Consider the following 14,221-nt stretch of genomic DNA (forward strand, 5'->3'; position numbering starts at 1 on the left):
CCTTTACTGCAAGTGCAGGGATCTTCTCCAAAGATACTCTCAGAAGTTAATCGGTGCATGGCTGCATATGGATTTATTTGTTAAAAGACAAAGCTTTGATTCTAGAGTTGAGGATTAGGGGGGATTTTCAATTCCTGGATAGATAGACAAACAGGCCACCAGAGGATGGTGCAATCGGTCTTTCACACTCACCTCTTAAGTTGGCAGTTGTAGTGGGATGTGTGTGGACATTCCCTGCTAATCAAAACAATAAATAGCTTTAAAAGCATAATCTCTCCATTTCCTTCACAGCTAGTTTTTCAGACAACTGTAGAGACAAAGAGTCCAGACACTTGAGCTGAAGTATCCTCTTGAAGTGAAAGAATTAAGTGCAAGGATCCAAAAATGTCAGAAAGAAATTTAAGTGTGAAAAGAGGTCAAGGCTGTTCTAGTCAAAATAGTAGTGCACCAAGTGTATTGCGCGTGTATGAGGACATTTTTCTAAAAGACATCCAAGCATTCAGTGACAGACTGAGTCGTGGGACCCGCTAGCAAGCTAGCCAAAGGATGACTGGATAACAGGCTTTGTTCTGATAAAACAAGCAGATGCAGTTGGCAGGAGAGGAGAGCAGCAGGAGGGGGGATATCAGAAACACAGAAAGATGCACAGACACACTGCAACACTATACAGATATTAGTGCTTATGTTGTGGGCCTACAGAATACTATTGCAATACTAACGTATTGACAGAGAGATGCATTACACAAGGAAAGTTTTAGTGCAGCAGGACTCCCGTGTGAATATGTGTCTGGGTCTGTGCCTGTGCTTGCATGTGTGTCTGTGTGTCTGTGTGTGAGGAGAGAGACAGAGAGAGAGAGAGAGGGAATGCACGACAGGAGTGTCATATTTATAAATATTAATGGACCCAAATGAAGATAGTGAGGAAGAGACTGCAGGGGGGCAGACCCCGGGCGAGAGGTAATTAAGATTGATCAATAATTCAGTGGGAGACAGAGGGGGGTCTGACCGCGTGACTCAACAGTGTGAGTCGTCAACAACAACAAGGACTGTTACCAGACTGATTCTTGAACGCCCCATAGGACAGTCATGGCTCATATATGCCCAGAAATCAAACATGTACATTTGGATGTTTAACTTTTGGCCTCTGCTGCAGGACACAGGCCCAGAGCAGTAAATGAACCGTGTCAGCAGGATTCGGAGTAGAATACTCTGAAGTGTGCGGCCGCTGAGCGAAGGTGACAGTCAGCCCAGGGTTAAGCTCCAACTAATCTGTATAATCCAACTATGAGGCCAAATACATCAGCCTGAGCCCCACAACTGATGCACAATCCACGGACACAGGGAGATTATCCCAATCTCAGGCTTACTCTCTCCCTTTGCCAACAGGGTCAGATGGTTTGCACAACCCTTCTCCCAACCCCAAAAAACAAAAAAGTTGTAAAGGGACTTACTCCACAAGACAGTAACAATTAGCTGCATTTGTGGATCATCTGACTGACTGCAACTGTGCATCGTAACAGCCCATGAATAGAACTTCTTTAAGATGTGTCTGTGTGTGCATGTGCAGCTGCAAAGCATTGTGAAGTTACATTTTTTTGTGAGTTTGGAAAATCTTTTAAGATTTACAGGAAGCCATGGTGTTTATGCAGGATTGGCGGGTTCCAGGGCTGTCTCCATCTCCGTCCCCATCGGCTTTATCTGAGATCTTACAGTGAGATACATTGCTGTCAAAAACATGAGAGCTGGCAGCCTTGCTGCAAGCCTTATGGGATATTTTGATGGATCCATTTGAGACCCCTTTGTCAGTCTCTGTTGCTAAGCAACAACACTGAAAGGGCATTTTCAAACATGTCCACTGTGGCTAACCTGAGCACGAGCAGCACTGGGTTGTTTAAGAGGCAGACAGACATGTTGTCACTTTTGGTCGTTTTATTTCTTTTTTTCCATCCACAGTTTACAAGTTTATCGAAGATCCATGGAAGTGCAAGTGAACAAGCTCAACAAATGACATCACATGTTATCAACACCATGACCCATAGCAATAGAAAAGAGAACAAAATTAAGATTTGGGCTATTTTCAGGCACTTTACAACCATAATGAATATAATTTGTGAGGCATGGCTGAGAGTTAGAAGCCAACGACATCATTAAATACTCATATTTAAGTCCTTGGTTCCTCACACACTTCTTTTCACTCTCATTGCCAAGCACATTCAACCTGGTACTAAATACAATTTGGCTCTTGCTGGGGACGGACTGATGGTAACGGATGGAGATTAGTTTGAATCATTCCTTTGTACTTAGGGTCTGTTGTCTTGATAAGCCTACATTCCCTCAGATAACTAACATGTACATTGATTTGTCCTGTATCCCCATACTCAGGCACGTGCACAGATAGACCCCAACTGGTGCTCAAGCACCAGCCCTTGTGCCCTGGTTGAGAAAAAGTGCCCTTTTTTTCTGGAGACCAATTTTTTTTTTCAATCATCAATATTTCTAGAATACAAATTAGTCTCTCGTCATCAATTTCCCCAAATGTTTTTTGATATCTGAGGGGGCATTTATTTGGAGTTCTTGTGAGAATTTCGCCCCGACATGCTCCGCGGCATAGACATAGAATAAGTATTCTTTGCCTATGATCTGCGGTGCTCACAAGCCCCCTCCGCGCCCCTCCCTCCTCATCCCCCACATCAGTGTTGAGCGGCAGGCCAACAGGTGCAGCCTACTTCTTCACTGACCTGCATCAGACAAACAGGTAATGACGGTGTTTGTGCAATCCCCCGACGTTGTATAAATTAACAACATTAGTGCCGCTGAAAACAATACGTCTGAAAACCGGACTGGTCCGACGTTTCCTAAAAAAATAACCAGACAACTAACTTGATTTCAAAGCATTGTCCAGCTGTTTACTGACGTTTGTCAGGTTTAATGACATTATTTGTCTGAAAGTGCATATTTTGTGTTGTATAAATGCCGTTTAAACAATTTCGAAAGTATGTTGAATGTTAGTTTATAAATGTCACGAGAATTCATAGCTAGAAAATAGCAGGTAAACTATGCTAGCTCTCGGGGTCATGCTATCCTTGTCCCATATTGTTTAACGTGATATTTATGTATCTCTTCGTTTTGCCTGTTTTACAACGACAACCAGAATTTTTCCTCCCAAAAAAATTATGAAGGGCGGTCATTCCAAAAGCATTGGTTTTCTAAAAATGGGTGGCTGGAGTATTCCCCAAGTTCAGATTTGATGCACAAGCATGGTGAGGTGGACCAATTACAGAAAAAAGGCACCCCAGACATAATTTGATGTATCAGACGTTAAGGGAGAGGAAGCCAGAGAGCGAGAGAGATTTAATTTATTAATAATTTTGGTGATGGGCGCCCTTTTTTTTTTTTGAGCACCTGCCCCCCAAAATGTCTGTGCACGTGCCTGCCCATACTGTTAATCACTATTACCAGCCCGGTCAGGATATTCCAGGGTACACCCAGGGTCTTTAGAGGGAAGGCTCATTACAGGTTCATTACAACACAGCCCAAGCTTGCTTACTGTTGGAATATCCTTGACCTAATCACAACACATCACAGCAACAATATGTGCAAACCAGCAAAAGTACACCCAGAACAAAAGCTTGTGAGACTGTGACAGAAGCAGCACACATACAAGATGCACATTATAATAGAGTGCTCAAACCAGTTATGGCAATGACCTAATGGTTAAATGTGAGTTCAAATACACATATTTTGATTTCCAGTATTTGGCTGTGTATGCAAAAACGCACTGTAGCAACACATAAAATGGCAACCATCGAACAGGAAACCCGTAGAGAATACAAGCAGCAGACTAGATGACCCTCTTCGGTGCTCAGACCCTGCACCCCCTCTCCACTGCCCCAGGGCCCTCTCTAAACGCAAACGCACTGAGTAATTACATGAAGCTGCGACCAAACGTTTGCGTCACCTTTTAAAACACCACTAGGGTGAGATGGCTATTCTGTACATCAGTATGACTGTGCTAGAAAGACATTCAGTGTGGACACTGAGATAAGACACACAGCAATGCTCTCATAAGGTCATTACCATCTGTTGGTATACTGAGGTGAATATCAAAACATCTTCCCAGCGTCACCCCCCCTTCCTACTGCTGAGTCCCAGAGCCACGAGCGCAGGGATCCACTGGCTCTTTGGTGGCTCCTCCAAACACGTCCACGTCTCGATCTGTCCATGGGGACACATTTCCCAGCTTGGCTGTACCGCTGCAGTTGGCCAGGCTTGACACCTCTGTAGCGGACAGCACTCGGTCCCACAGGTTGAACTTGGACAGATCCCCGACCAGCGCCTGAGACGCATCAAACCGGCCTCCAAGGGTATCCTGCAACACACCAACATGGTCAAATAACAGAACATTTGAATTGCAATAAAACTGTTATAATTGACCATTGTATTATTTAAACTTCATGCAATTATCACTTATTCTAAGCACTAACCTGCTCCTGGCCCAAGATGAGAACACCACCAGGTCGGATAGGATGCCAAGCAGCTAGACCTTCACCCTGGCCCTTCAGCTTGCCCCCTTGGTAGGCTCGCCACACCCCATCCCGCAACGTCCAACTGACACAGATGTGCTGCCAGACACCTTCAGGAAGGGACAGGGGCAGCTGGGCCACCTGCAGAGGAGAAGAAGTCAAACCTGGGTCTGGAACATCATTGGGAGCTGTCCTTATGGAGAGACACACATGGAAACACCCCTGTCTGAGTCAACTGTAACCACCATGTCATGACTCCTAAGGAAGGTGAGCTTGGCAAGCTGTGGTTAAACATTTAGCAGGAGGTATACTGTTGGTATTTTGTGCACTTTCCTTAAGAAACATTTCCCTCAAATTTTCAAAGCAAATAGTGAAAGATTGTTCGGTGAATTTCTACAATAAACATTCCTGCTGCTGCATTGATTATTGAGACTAACCGTGACATAAAATGTTATTTGATTCTTTAAAATGGCTATTCTTTTAGACACAGACAAGCATTACTGTACACCGTTCACCACTGATCCTCAGCCTCTGTTCCTAAGTGCCCTGGCCACACATACCTTGTCATTGATGAGCAGCTCGACAGGGTTGTGGACCCCCTGGAGCAGGACCAGCTCATTGGGCTGCTCTGGGACTGCGTAGGAGAAAGGCGTGCCGATCCCACCGTCTGTGGGCTTCAACCACATGCAGACCGTGAATGCGTACATCTCAGGGATGACCTTCCTGACCATTCCATACATATAGTTGGTCCGTACTGGGAAGGAGAGTTTATAGCCCTCTGGGTAGTTGTAGTCTGTGAGACCTTCAAGACATTGAAAAGGAGAATTCATTGATATCTTACTTTAGCACCATATCATTGAGGTTTTTCTATGTATTTGTTATTTAATGTGTTATTCCAATATAATTTACAACGCTTTAAACAGACCTCTACTGTTTTATGTAATGTGTTATTCCACTATCACGTATAACTCTTTAAACAGACCTCTACTGTCTTCCCTCTTGTGTCTTTCATTTCTAACTGTCAATCATGTAACCCCTTTTTCTCTCAATTTCAGTCTCCTCCGACCCCTGCCACCCGTGCCACCCCTGTGCAACCCCTGTGCCACCTCGCTCACTCTGCTCCAGCTCGGCGATGCGGTTGTGGAGTGTGTTCAGTCCCTCATCGATCTCCTTGTGGTGGCCCTGGGTCTCCTTTCGCAAGGCCTTCCTCTCCTTCTCCAGGAGCTCCATTTTCTTCTCCAGCTCCCCCTCCAGGTCCTCCACACGCCAGCTCGGGTTGCCATGGGCCTTCATGAAAGTCTTTGTGCTGCTGATGCCCGTGTGGTTCTGGACCGCTGGCACCATTTCTGCCTGTTACAAAGACAAAGATAGAGGAGAAAAAGAGGAAGGGGTAAAGAAATTGAATTTGGATCTGAAAAATACAAGGCGGTGGCTGGGGATTCTGAAGTGCACCTCATGGCATTACTCTCTCTCTCTCTCTCTCTCTGTCTCTCTCTCCCTCTCTCCTCTGTCTGTGCATTCCTTACAACATAGGCAAAAACACAACATACAAACTCCACTAAACTAAGATAGCACAACAACCTTAATGATGGCTACAGAGGGTGTGCTTACGTCTGTGCTAAGAAAACATGCTCTACACCAGCTAGCATTTTTTCAAGGTCTCCTCCATTTGTCCCATCTGCCTCATCTTTTATTTATCTGGCGGAGCGGATGTATGTGGGAGGGAGGGAGGGGGTGGGAGGTTTGCGGGCAGCAGGTGCAGGATCTCCTCTGATGGGAGATGATGGGAGAAGAGGGCAGAGAGCAATGAGAGGACAAGTTGTCTTCAATCACACTGTAGTTGATAGAGAGAGAGCAAGTGCCCAGTAGCTACTATTACTGAAGGAATTATGGAATTATGTTTTCTTGGTGGTTGTAAGGGATACATTCAGTCCCTTTCAGTTTTGTTTGTAGGTTACGGTTTTGTAAGACTTCATATTTTTGTTTTGTCAGCTCTTCTAATGTCAAAACATAGCCTATAGTCTGCTCTTTTTCTAAAATCTTTTTATGGTTCATATCATTGTGAAAATGACTATTCACTTCATCGTTTAAAGTCTTACCTCGAGCTTTTCAATGCGGTCTTTAAGCTGGAGAATGGCTTTCTCCAGTTCCTCCACAGCCCTGGCGGTTTGCAGCTGTGCTGCAGCCGATGTGCTCACGTCATCCCCGGCCATCAGGCGGCGATTACCCGCCCAGACCCCCACGCTCCTTTCAGAGACGCTGGTGTCCTCCAGCCCAATCTCGCATTCTGACAGCTTCCCAGTCAATTCCCCGATGGTTCTCTGGTCCATTAGAATCTGATCATTTTGCTGCATGACGGTTTGCCGTAGCTCTTCAGCAGTGGTCCTGAGGTAGTTCCACTCGTCATCGGCGTAAGGGTCGTCGGCTTGTTGGGTTTTCGATTTACAATCTCCGACCGGAATTTGTGTACAAATAAGCCGACTGAAGGTAAATTGTTTGCGATTTTCTCCAGTCACCTCTCCTGGTCTGAGCTCGTTCAGTGTAGGAACCTCCATGCCGAGGCCCAGGCCGTCGTATGATTCAGAACCGTGGAGAGCTCCCAGTGGACCCGCATGCGCTACAGATCCGGACGAAAGCAAGAGAGATTCTGTCGACAAAGACCGGTTGTCGGATAGAGCTTGGGCTGTAGCAGGCGTCGAACGTGGGTAAACACTGGCAATAATGCAAATGACTGCGCCGAGAAAGGCCAGAACCCCGGCAGCCACCAGGACAACAACGAACTTCATCTTAGCCAAAATTCCAAACAAAAATCCTCAGACGAGCCAGTAGATCTTGTGTTCTAGTAAACTCGCTCTACCAAATAAACATGTAGGCTATGTAGGAGACTAGAAGAATGAAGGCAAGCCTGTCTTCTTGTTGAACGCTTAAATGAACGCTAAGGCGCATTTAGCTCTACACTTGTGGGTCCAGGCGCTTCCTCAGATGGATGCTCTGTCTTCTTCTCTGCGTTGCTGAGCGGATTGCTCAGTAGTTACCATGGGGACTGTACAAGTAGGCGGAGAGTTAAGTAGAAGGAGGAAGGATGCGGGATGCGTCAGCCAACAGTGAACGCAACTAACGGTGATGATGTGAGAGGGGGAACGAGGAGGAGCCAGAGTCAGACACGCAAGCAGCTTCAAATAAAAGCTTCTTCCACATACCCTTGGCAACTGATTTTGTTGAAGATCTAAGATGTTTTTGGTTTTCAAGTAATAATTCTCAATTGTAGCACGGCAACATTGTTGGCCTGTCATGTTATATAAGGCTAAATGTGGAGGGCAAAAATGATTAATGAGTTAAGGATATTTAGTATGCAGAAAAGGCTACTTTAAAGTTAACCTCGTTATGTGAAGCACTGTCTTACAAGCAATGGTCTAAACTTATAGGTTACATTGCATACTAGTATCATAGGAGAGTTCATCTGAGAGGATGGGTGATGATCGGTAGCTACCAGTCCTTAGATGAGCTGAATGAATAGTGAGAGACTTAAACTATTAAACAAACAAGTACATTGAAAAGGGCAAAAGTGAGAAAAAAAGAGTAATTGTGCTGTAATACTGCGAAACACTTCATTAAGCATGCCTTCAGAGTTATGTCATCTTATCAAAACAAAAACTAGTTACTGTACCTTTAATTTCTCTGAGCCTAATATTTTAGTCTTACAGTAAACATTCTAAATTGGAATCATGATGTCAAAGGGTGCCATCATGGGGATGTGTAAAGAACTGCAAGCCTAGCAAAGTTTACTCTTCAGGTATCCAAGGCTGGACAGAATGCAACAAGCAAAAAAAGAATATTCCGGTGCTGAAATGAATACTGAGGTAGATATAAATGTTTGATTTAGTTTTGCCACAGACTCTTAGGTTAAAGGTGAACACAGTTACTTCTAATTACACAGTAGTCATTGCTATAGTGTAGGTCAGCACTGATGGCAAAGGTAAAGCACATTTCTCGATGGGGCATCATATAACAATTGTTATCATTGGTTTAAATGACCATAATAAAATGTGTATCTGTCTTTAAAAGGTGAGTTTTATTAAAAGCTTCATACAAGAAACACACACTGGTACACACAAAAAGCAACAATAGTATGACACTTACATGACCTGTACAATAAGGGTTTGGAAACATGCTTCAGATACATTTGCCAATATCATCATTGTCATCATAATCATTATCGTCATCATCATCATCAATAATACCATAATCAAGAGCATTTACATTATACATATTACCATAGAGACAAACTGTAGTCTTAACCACACAGAGTTCATAACCTGGGTTTACCATTCACTCAAACCCATACTGAACTATTCAAATAACAATGGCTATTAAAATGTGGCATTTATTAATTCTCTTCAACGACATGGAAATAAAAAAAAATCCTCAAAAATGCACAAAAGCCCCATATTTCAATGTCGACAACACTTAGCCTTCAGACAAATATGATTTTGTCAAAGTGATTAAAAACAACCCTACCCAACTCATTTCGAGTGCCCCTATCGGCTCTCATTACTACATCCAACAATTTCAAAGCCCTAATAAGATTTAAAATGTAGGCCACTAAAGTACAACTGAGCTGCCCTTCTTCAAAAAGTCAATATCTTGAAACTGCCTCGCATCGCAAAGGTGTTCTACCGATTTGATATACAGGTAAACAAAAACGTACTTGGTTGTAAATGTGGAATACTCCTACGACAAACTAACCGTCACTACCACGTGCGGGTACACTGAACGGAGCAGCAAAAAAAGGCAACACATGCGTTGACACCGGATACTTAACAAATACACAAGAGGGGAGGCCCGAGGTCGAGGGCCAGCACCAGTGGATGGTCTGTGTAAAGAGAGAGAATGGTCTTCACTAAAGCACCCAGCTCCACCAAAAAAACACGTTTTCACTAGGGTGACCACGGGGGCCCATCAGGCTGCTGTCAAAGCTAAAAAATGGAACATGGCATGTTCTGGTTCGGCCCAGCATGGATGCCACCAACAGCAGTGTTTGTGTATCTATCACATTCTTACAACGTTCTGCCCAAGCTCATCACAAACAGCTTTGGCCTACAGCCCCGGAAAGATCACAGCAACGTCAAAACACAAACTACTCCTGAACGGCAGAGACTGAGAGGTGGACAGAGTACATACGGAGAAAAATAAATCACAAGAGCATATGGTAGGTTATACGTTACACTCAAAATGCAGTCCTCAGCTTAAATAAGAGTAAATTCAGTTTTAGAGTCATGCCAGAGGCATGTCTCTCAAGGAGCATGACATAACAAGATCAGATAGGACAGAAGATCAATAACTTAAAAGTCCTTAGTTTATGAGTTTTGCAGCTTTAATATTGTGCGTGCATATAAATACATATCCTTATGCCTGTGCGATAACAGAGACAAAACGTGTGGCAAGCTTCGTCTAGTAACAAACAAGGAAGGAACATGTTCTGATGGACACCTTGACTTGATGCTACGCACAGCGGAGTGTGTGCATATTGCCTTGTCCTGCTTACCAAGTGCAAGTGCTAATAAACAATCTTGGTTAACCTGCACTAGCGAGATTCTTAAGCGGGAAAACGTCATCGGATCATTCTCAAGGTACCACCGTGTTTTCAATTCGGACTGAAACTCCAGGAAATATTGTAACGGAAAAACTATGGGTCCTTTAAAGTAACCGGCTCTGTGGTCCCTCGGGGATTGACAGAAAACTAGGGTAGAGCAATGAAATGCATTTCTGTGTTCCTAGACTTAGAGAGCCAGTCTGTGGAAATCACTTGAGTGGTTAAGACTACCTCCATATCATCACTGTTGTGCAAGAGGACATGCGTTGGATATTAAGGGAAATTCTCATTATGGGCCTACTTCAGCTCCGGGGATCATTATCATCTCTATTCTTTTCCATAAAAAATACATTTTACTGCAGGATTTGTGAGGAGACGCACAGGAAGCAGTCATGCAGTCAGACGTAGGCAACCCTGGCTGTCGCTTATGGCTGAGCCACAGTTGTGGCTGGGAGGGGCACTGAGGGCAGCTCCGCCTGAGAGGGGGGAGGAGGTGAGGAGGTGGCAGAAGGGGAGGGAGGTCCAGAGCCTGCTTCAGCGGGCTGGCAGAACTCTTTGATAGTGACTGTGAGGAGGTTTGTAGTCACGTCCGTCACCACCACGTTGGCGCAGCGGGGGGCCATCTCTGGGCGCCAGTCGGGGTCCCCTTCCACAGGTGCCCTGGTCTCCCCAGGAAGAGCGGCAGAGGTGGCGTCCTCAGTGGGCGAGGACACAGTGTTGTTGTCTGAAGCGGAGCTGGGCTGGCTTACTTGGGAACGACGGCGACGGAGACTTCTGTTCACCTTCTGAGACGCTGAGAGATTGGCAGCATCCTCTCCCTCCTCATCCTCAAGAGAGGAGGAAGAGGACTGTGAGGACGAGAGAGAAGGGGAGCAGGGGAGGAAGGCAGCCGCCTCCGGCACAGCAGCGCTCTGGGCAGCGGGTGGCTGATGCTGGGAGGTCCCGCTCCCCTGGGGGGCGGCCGGGGGTCCCAGTTTGGGAGGAGAGGCCCGAGTCCTGGGCAGGGGGTGAGGTGCAGCCAGTTTGCTCTGGCGGGGTGTTGGAGGTCTGCTGTCGGAGCCGCTGGAGCTGGAGGGGGAGGGGGGTGACATGTACGTGGGCACAGCGTGGGGAGTGCTGGCAGACGCCAGGGCAGAGGTGCCCCCTATGCTGGCCTCTGTGTTGGACGCCATGCCAGAGTTGGCCTGACAAGAATCAGAACCTACTCTCTGCATTCCATATGGCTTTCCGTACATGGGGAAGCCCGTCATCTTCATGGGAGGCTGGAAAGGCCTGTAGGGGACGTCGCCGAACCTCTTGCCGATGATGCGGTTACGCGAGGGAATCGCATCGCGCCTGGCAGCCGCCCCGCCACCCCCTGCTTTGTCCATGCAGGAACCCTTCAGGTTAAGAATGATGCGACCTCTTTTGACCTCTCTCGGCTTGACCCTACGGTTCAAGATGCGTACCGTCTCGGAGAAGGGTGAGACGGGGGGGCGGGAGGAGAAGGAGCCGGAGAGAGCCAAGGGATCAGGGCGGGGCAGTGGGCGGCGGGACATGCGGTGGCAGCGACGGATGTCCTTCTTGAGCTTATGGGTGGCGGCCAATGAGTTGAGCTTAGGAGAGGGGGCAGGGGACGAAGACGAGGATGAGGAGGCTGGAGTGGACACGAGAGCAGTGGAAGTGGAGGAAAGAGGCCGAGAGGAAGGGGGCCGAGAGGAAGGAGGCCGAGAGGAAGAGCGGCGAGATATGAGGCGGGGGTCAGTGGCTCGGGATGATGTCTCTCCTGCATGGGCTCGTGCCTGTACAGAGGAAGACGGATTACACTGAAATACCAAGAAATATCCAATCATGAGCACCATCAATCATGTTAATCATCAACACTATAATATGCACTTTCCTCCCCTGCACTGCACTGCACAGCACCAATGGCAATCTAAACTTCCAATACTTTTGACTTTATCACCTATTGGCCGTAAAGAGGGAAACACAGTGTCTTCACAAAACCCTAGTACTCGTAATCAATGAATTCTGCATGACTTCAATATCATGCTACAACCACCCTAGTGATGGCCAAAATTGTAATAACATGACTGTATGCTTCCTGGAAGTGCTGTAATAACACCTCTACAGAACATTTACATGACCTTCTAGAAAGATCTGAAATTGGCTGGCATTCTCTCGGTGAGTCAGAGGAGATCATGATTAAGATTCAAACCTTGAGAACAAAATTTTTCGGTTTAGGCCCACGCTTCTTTGGCCCGTAGAGTTCCTGTTCACGTTCTCTGAGGATGGAAAAACACAGTAATGCACATAATTACACACAGGCAGGCATTTAAAAATACTCATAATAATACCATTTTGTGTTACTGGCCTTAAGGCTTCCAAAAGTTATTTGTACTAAATGAGATAATATGCTTCATTATATCAACACTTCACTTTAAGTCCTCACTTCTTCAATGGGGTAGGCTATATAGGCCAGAGATATTACATTTGAGACAGTGACTGGAAAACAAAAAAGAGAATGGACGCACTTCTGCTCGAAACCTGTGACGAGTCTGTCATCCAGAATATTTTCTTCTGGTTCCCATGTGCTATTCCTGTAATAAAAGGAGATCGACATACATACACCATCACAAAATATGCATAGATAAACACAACTGCATACTCTCTTACAACCTCTATTGATTAACCGTGAGCTTGAAAACCTCTTTAACGGTACTTACTTCAATGCCCATCCCTTCCACTTCACGAGGTATTCAATCTGACCCTATAAGAACAACACAAACAGCATTCAGCACGGGAAAATTCTCATCTCTCATGATTATTGGCCTTTAAGTTCAATAATATAATTAGAATACCTCCTTTTCTTGAGGTCGATCACATTTTTGTAGCTATAATCGGTCGGACATCGATGTGTTTGCAACCAACGTTAACGTAACCAAATTCAGAACTTGCTACATTCATTTATATAATTTTAAGTAACTCGTTTGCAGATAACCACTTTGACAGAACAATTTAAACTTGCAAAATGATGCATGCACAAACCAGTGTTATCAGCCAGTTTAAGTTAATTCAGCTAACGCTGGTTTGTAGCACTTAACGTTAGCTTGCTACTATTCAGCCACGCAAAGCGTTCCCTCCAAGTTATCTGTAGCGTGATAGATTTGTACATCTACTACAACATTACACTTTCGGGTCTATGAATGGGGAGCTCGTAACAGAATGTTACTTAAATGTTGAATGTTATGGTCTGCATACAATAGTTAGCCGAAAAAAGCCAACAGTTATAACGTAAGCTATTATTAAGCAAGTTGGACCCAATGTTGGGCCTCCCCCTCGTCATTGCGGGAACCGCGAAGCCTCGGGTCTCGGCATCAGCATACGACCGAGGCGACCCTCACCCCTCAGCCGCAACACAACCAAATAAAGGGCCAAAACCAGCACCCACTTTTCGGACGCGACGTTTCAGGATGGCTTCCGCGGCGAAAACACGATCCCCAACCGCAGAGAGCTCCATCTTTTCCAGACTCTCCAGACGGTTCTCTCCGCTGTCTAGCCTCTGGCGGCGAGAACACTTAACAAATTTGTGACAGCAACAAACCCCAAGGCAAGAGAGCAACTGTCACGTGTCCCAGGTCAGCCCCTTTCGGTCGCCTTAGCAACGTAAAGGCCCGAGTGTGGAGGATGCTAGTGGGCGCGATAGAGACTGCAAAAGTATGACCAGTTGTCCTTACCCCGAACAGGCTACTGCACTGGTTCACACATTGTCTAACATATATAGAGGATTTACTAAGAAGGATGAGTAGTTTTTGTTGTAAATATAATGCTGTAGCTAATGTTTACGTATATAATCGGATCTGTTTGCTAAATAGATATAGCTATAGAAAGGCAGAGTAATATAGTAGTTTTCTTGTGCCGCTTTATTAATACTACAGGCTACCGAAGTTGTGTGCGTATGTAAAAAGAGAGAGGTTTTGCACGATGGTACCGCCATCTGGTTAAAAAAATCGCAGCTGATTGGACTGGCTGATACAATTGGTTGCCGTGTGATTGGACAGCTATACGTCTGTCAAGGCTTGAGTATAGTTTGGTTGAAGTGTGGCGACTGTTGATGTTCTGTCAT

The 14,221-nt window shown here is 45.6% G+C and overlaps 2 protein-coding genes across 2 annotated transcripts; both read right to left on the minus strand.

Annotated features, from left to right (window-relative positions):
- Nucleotides 1-4,135: 4,135 nt before the first annotated feature.
- Nucleotides 4,136-7,309, minus strand: nptxrb (neuronal pentraxin receptor b; the record flags this gene model as incomplete). Its single annotated transcript, XM_080832795.1, has 5 exons — nt 4,136-4,369; nt 4,485-4,664; nt 5,084-5,325; nt 5,639-5,873; nt 6,623-7,309. 5 exons carry the CDS (start codon nt 7,307-7,309, stop codon nt 4,136-4,138), a joined length of 1,578 nt encoding a protein of 525 aa, XP_080688921.1.
- Nucleotides 7,310-8,770: 1,461 nt separating this feature from the next.
- cbx6a (chromobox homolog 6a) lies at nt 8,771-13,665 on the minus strand. Its single transcript, XM_080853416.1, has 5 exons — nt 13,547-13,665; nt 12,822-12,865; nt 12,630-12,695; nt 12,314-12,380; nt 8,771-11,897 (listed from the first exon to the last, which is right to left on the minus strand). The coding sequence occupies exons 1-5, from the start codon at nt 13,613-13,615 to the stop codon at nt 10,542-10,544; spliced, it is 1,602 nt and encodes a 533-aa protein (XP_080709542.1). The 5' UTR covers nt 13,616-13,665; the 3' UTR covers nt 8,771-10,541.
- Nucleotides 13,666-14,221: the final 556 nt, after the last annotated feature.

This window comes from Sprattus sprattus (genome assembly GCF_963457725.1).
Source record: "Sprattus sprattus genome assembly, chromosome: 1".
Taxonomy (NCBI): Eukaryota; Metazoa; Chordata; class Actinopteri; order Clupeiformes; family Clupeidae; genus Sprattus; species Sprattus sprattus.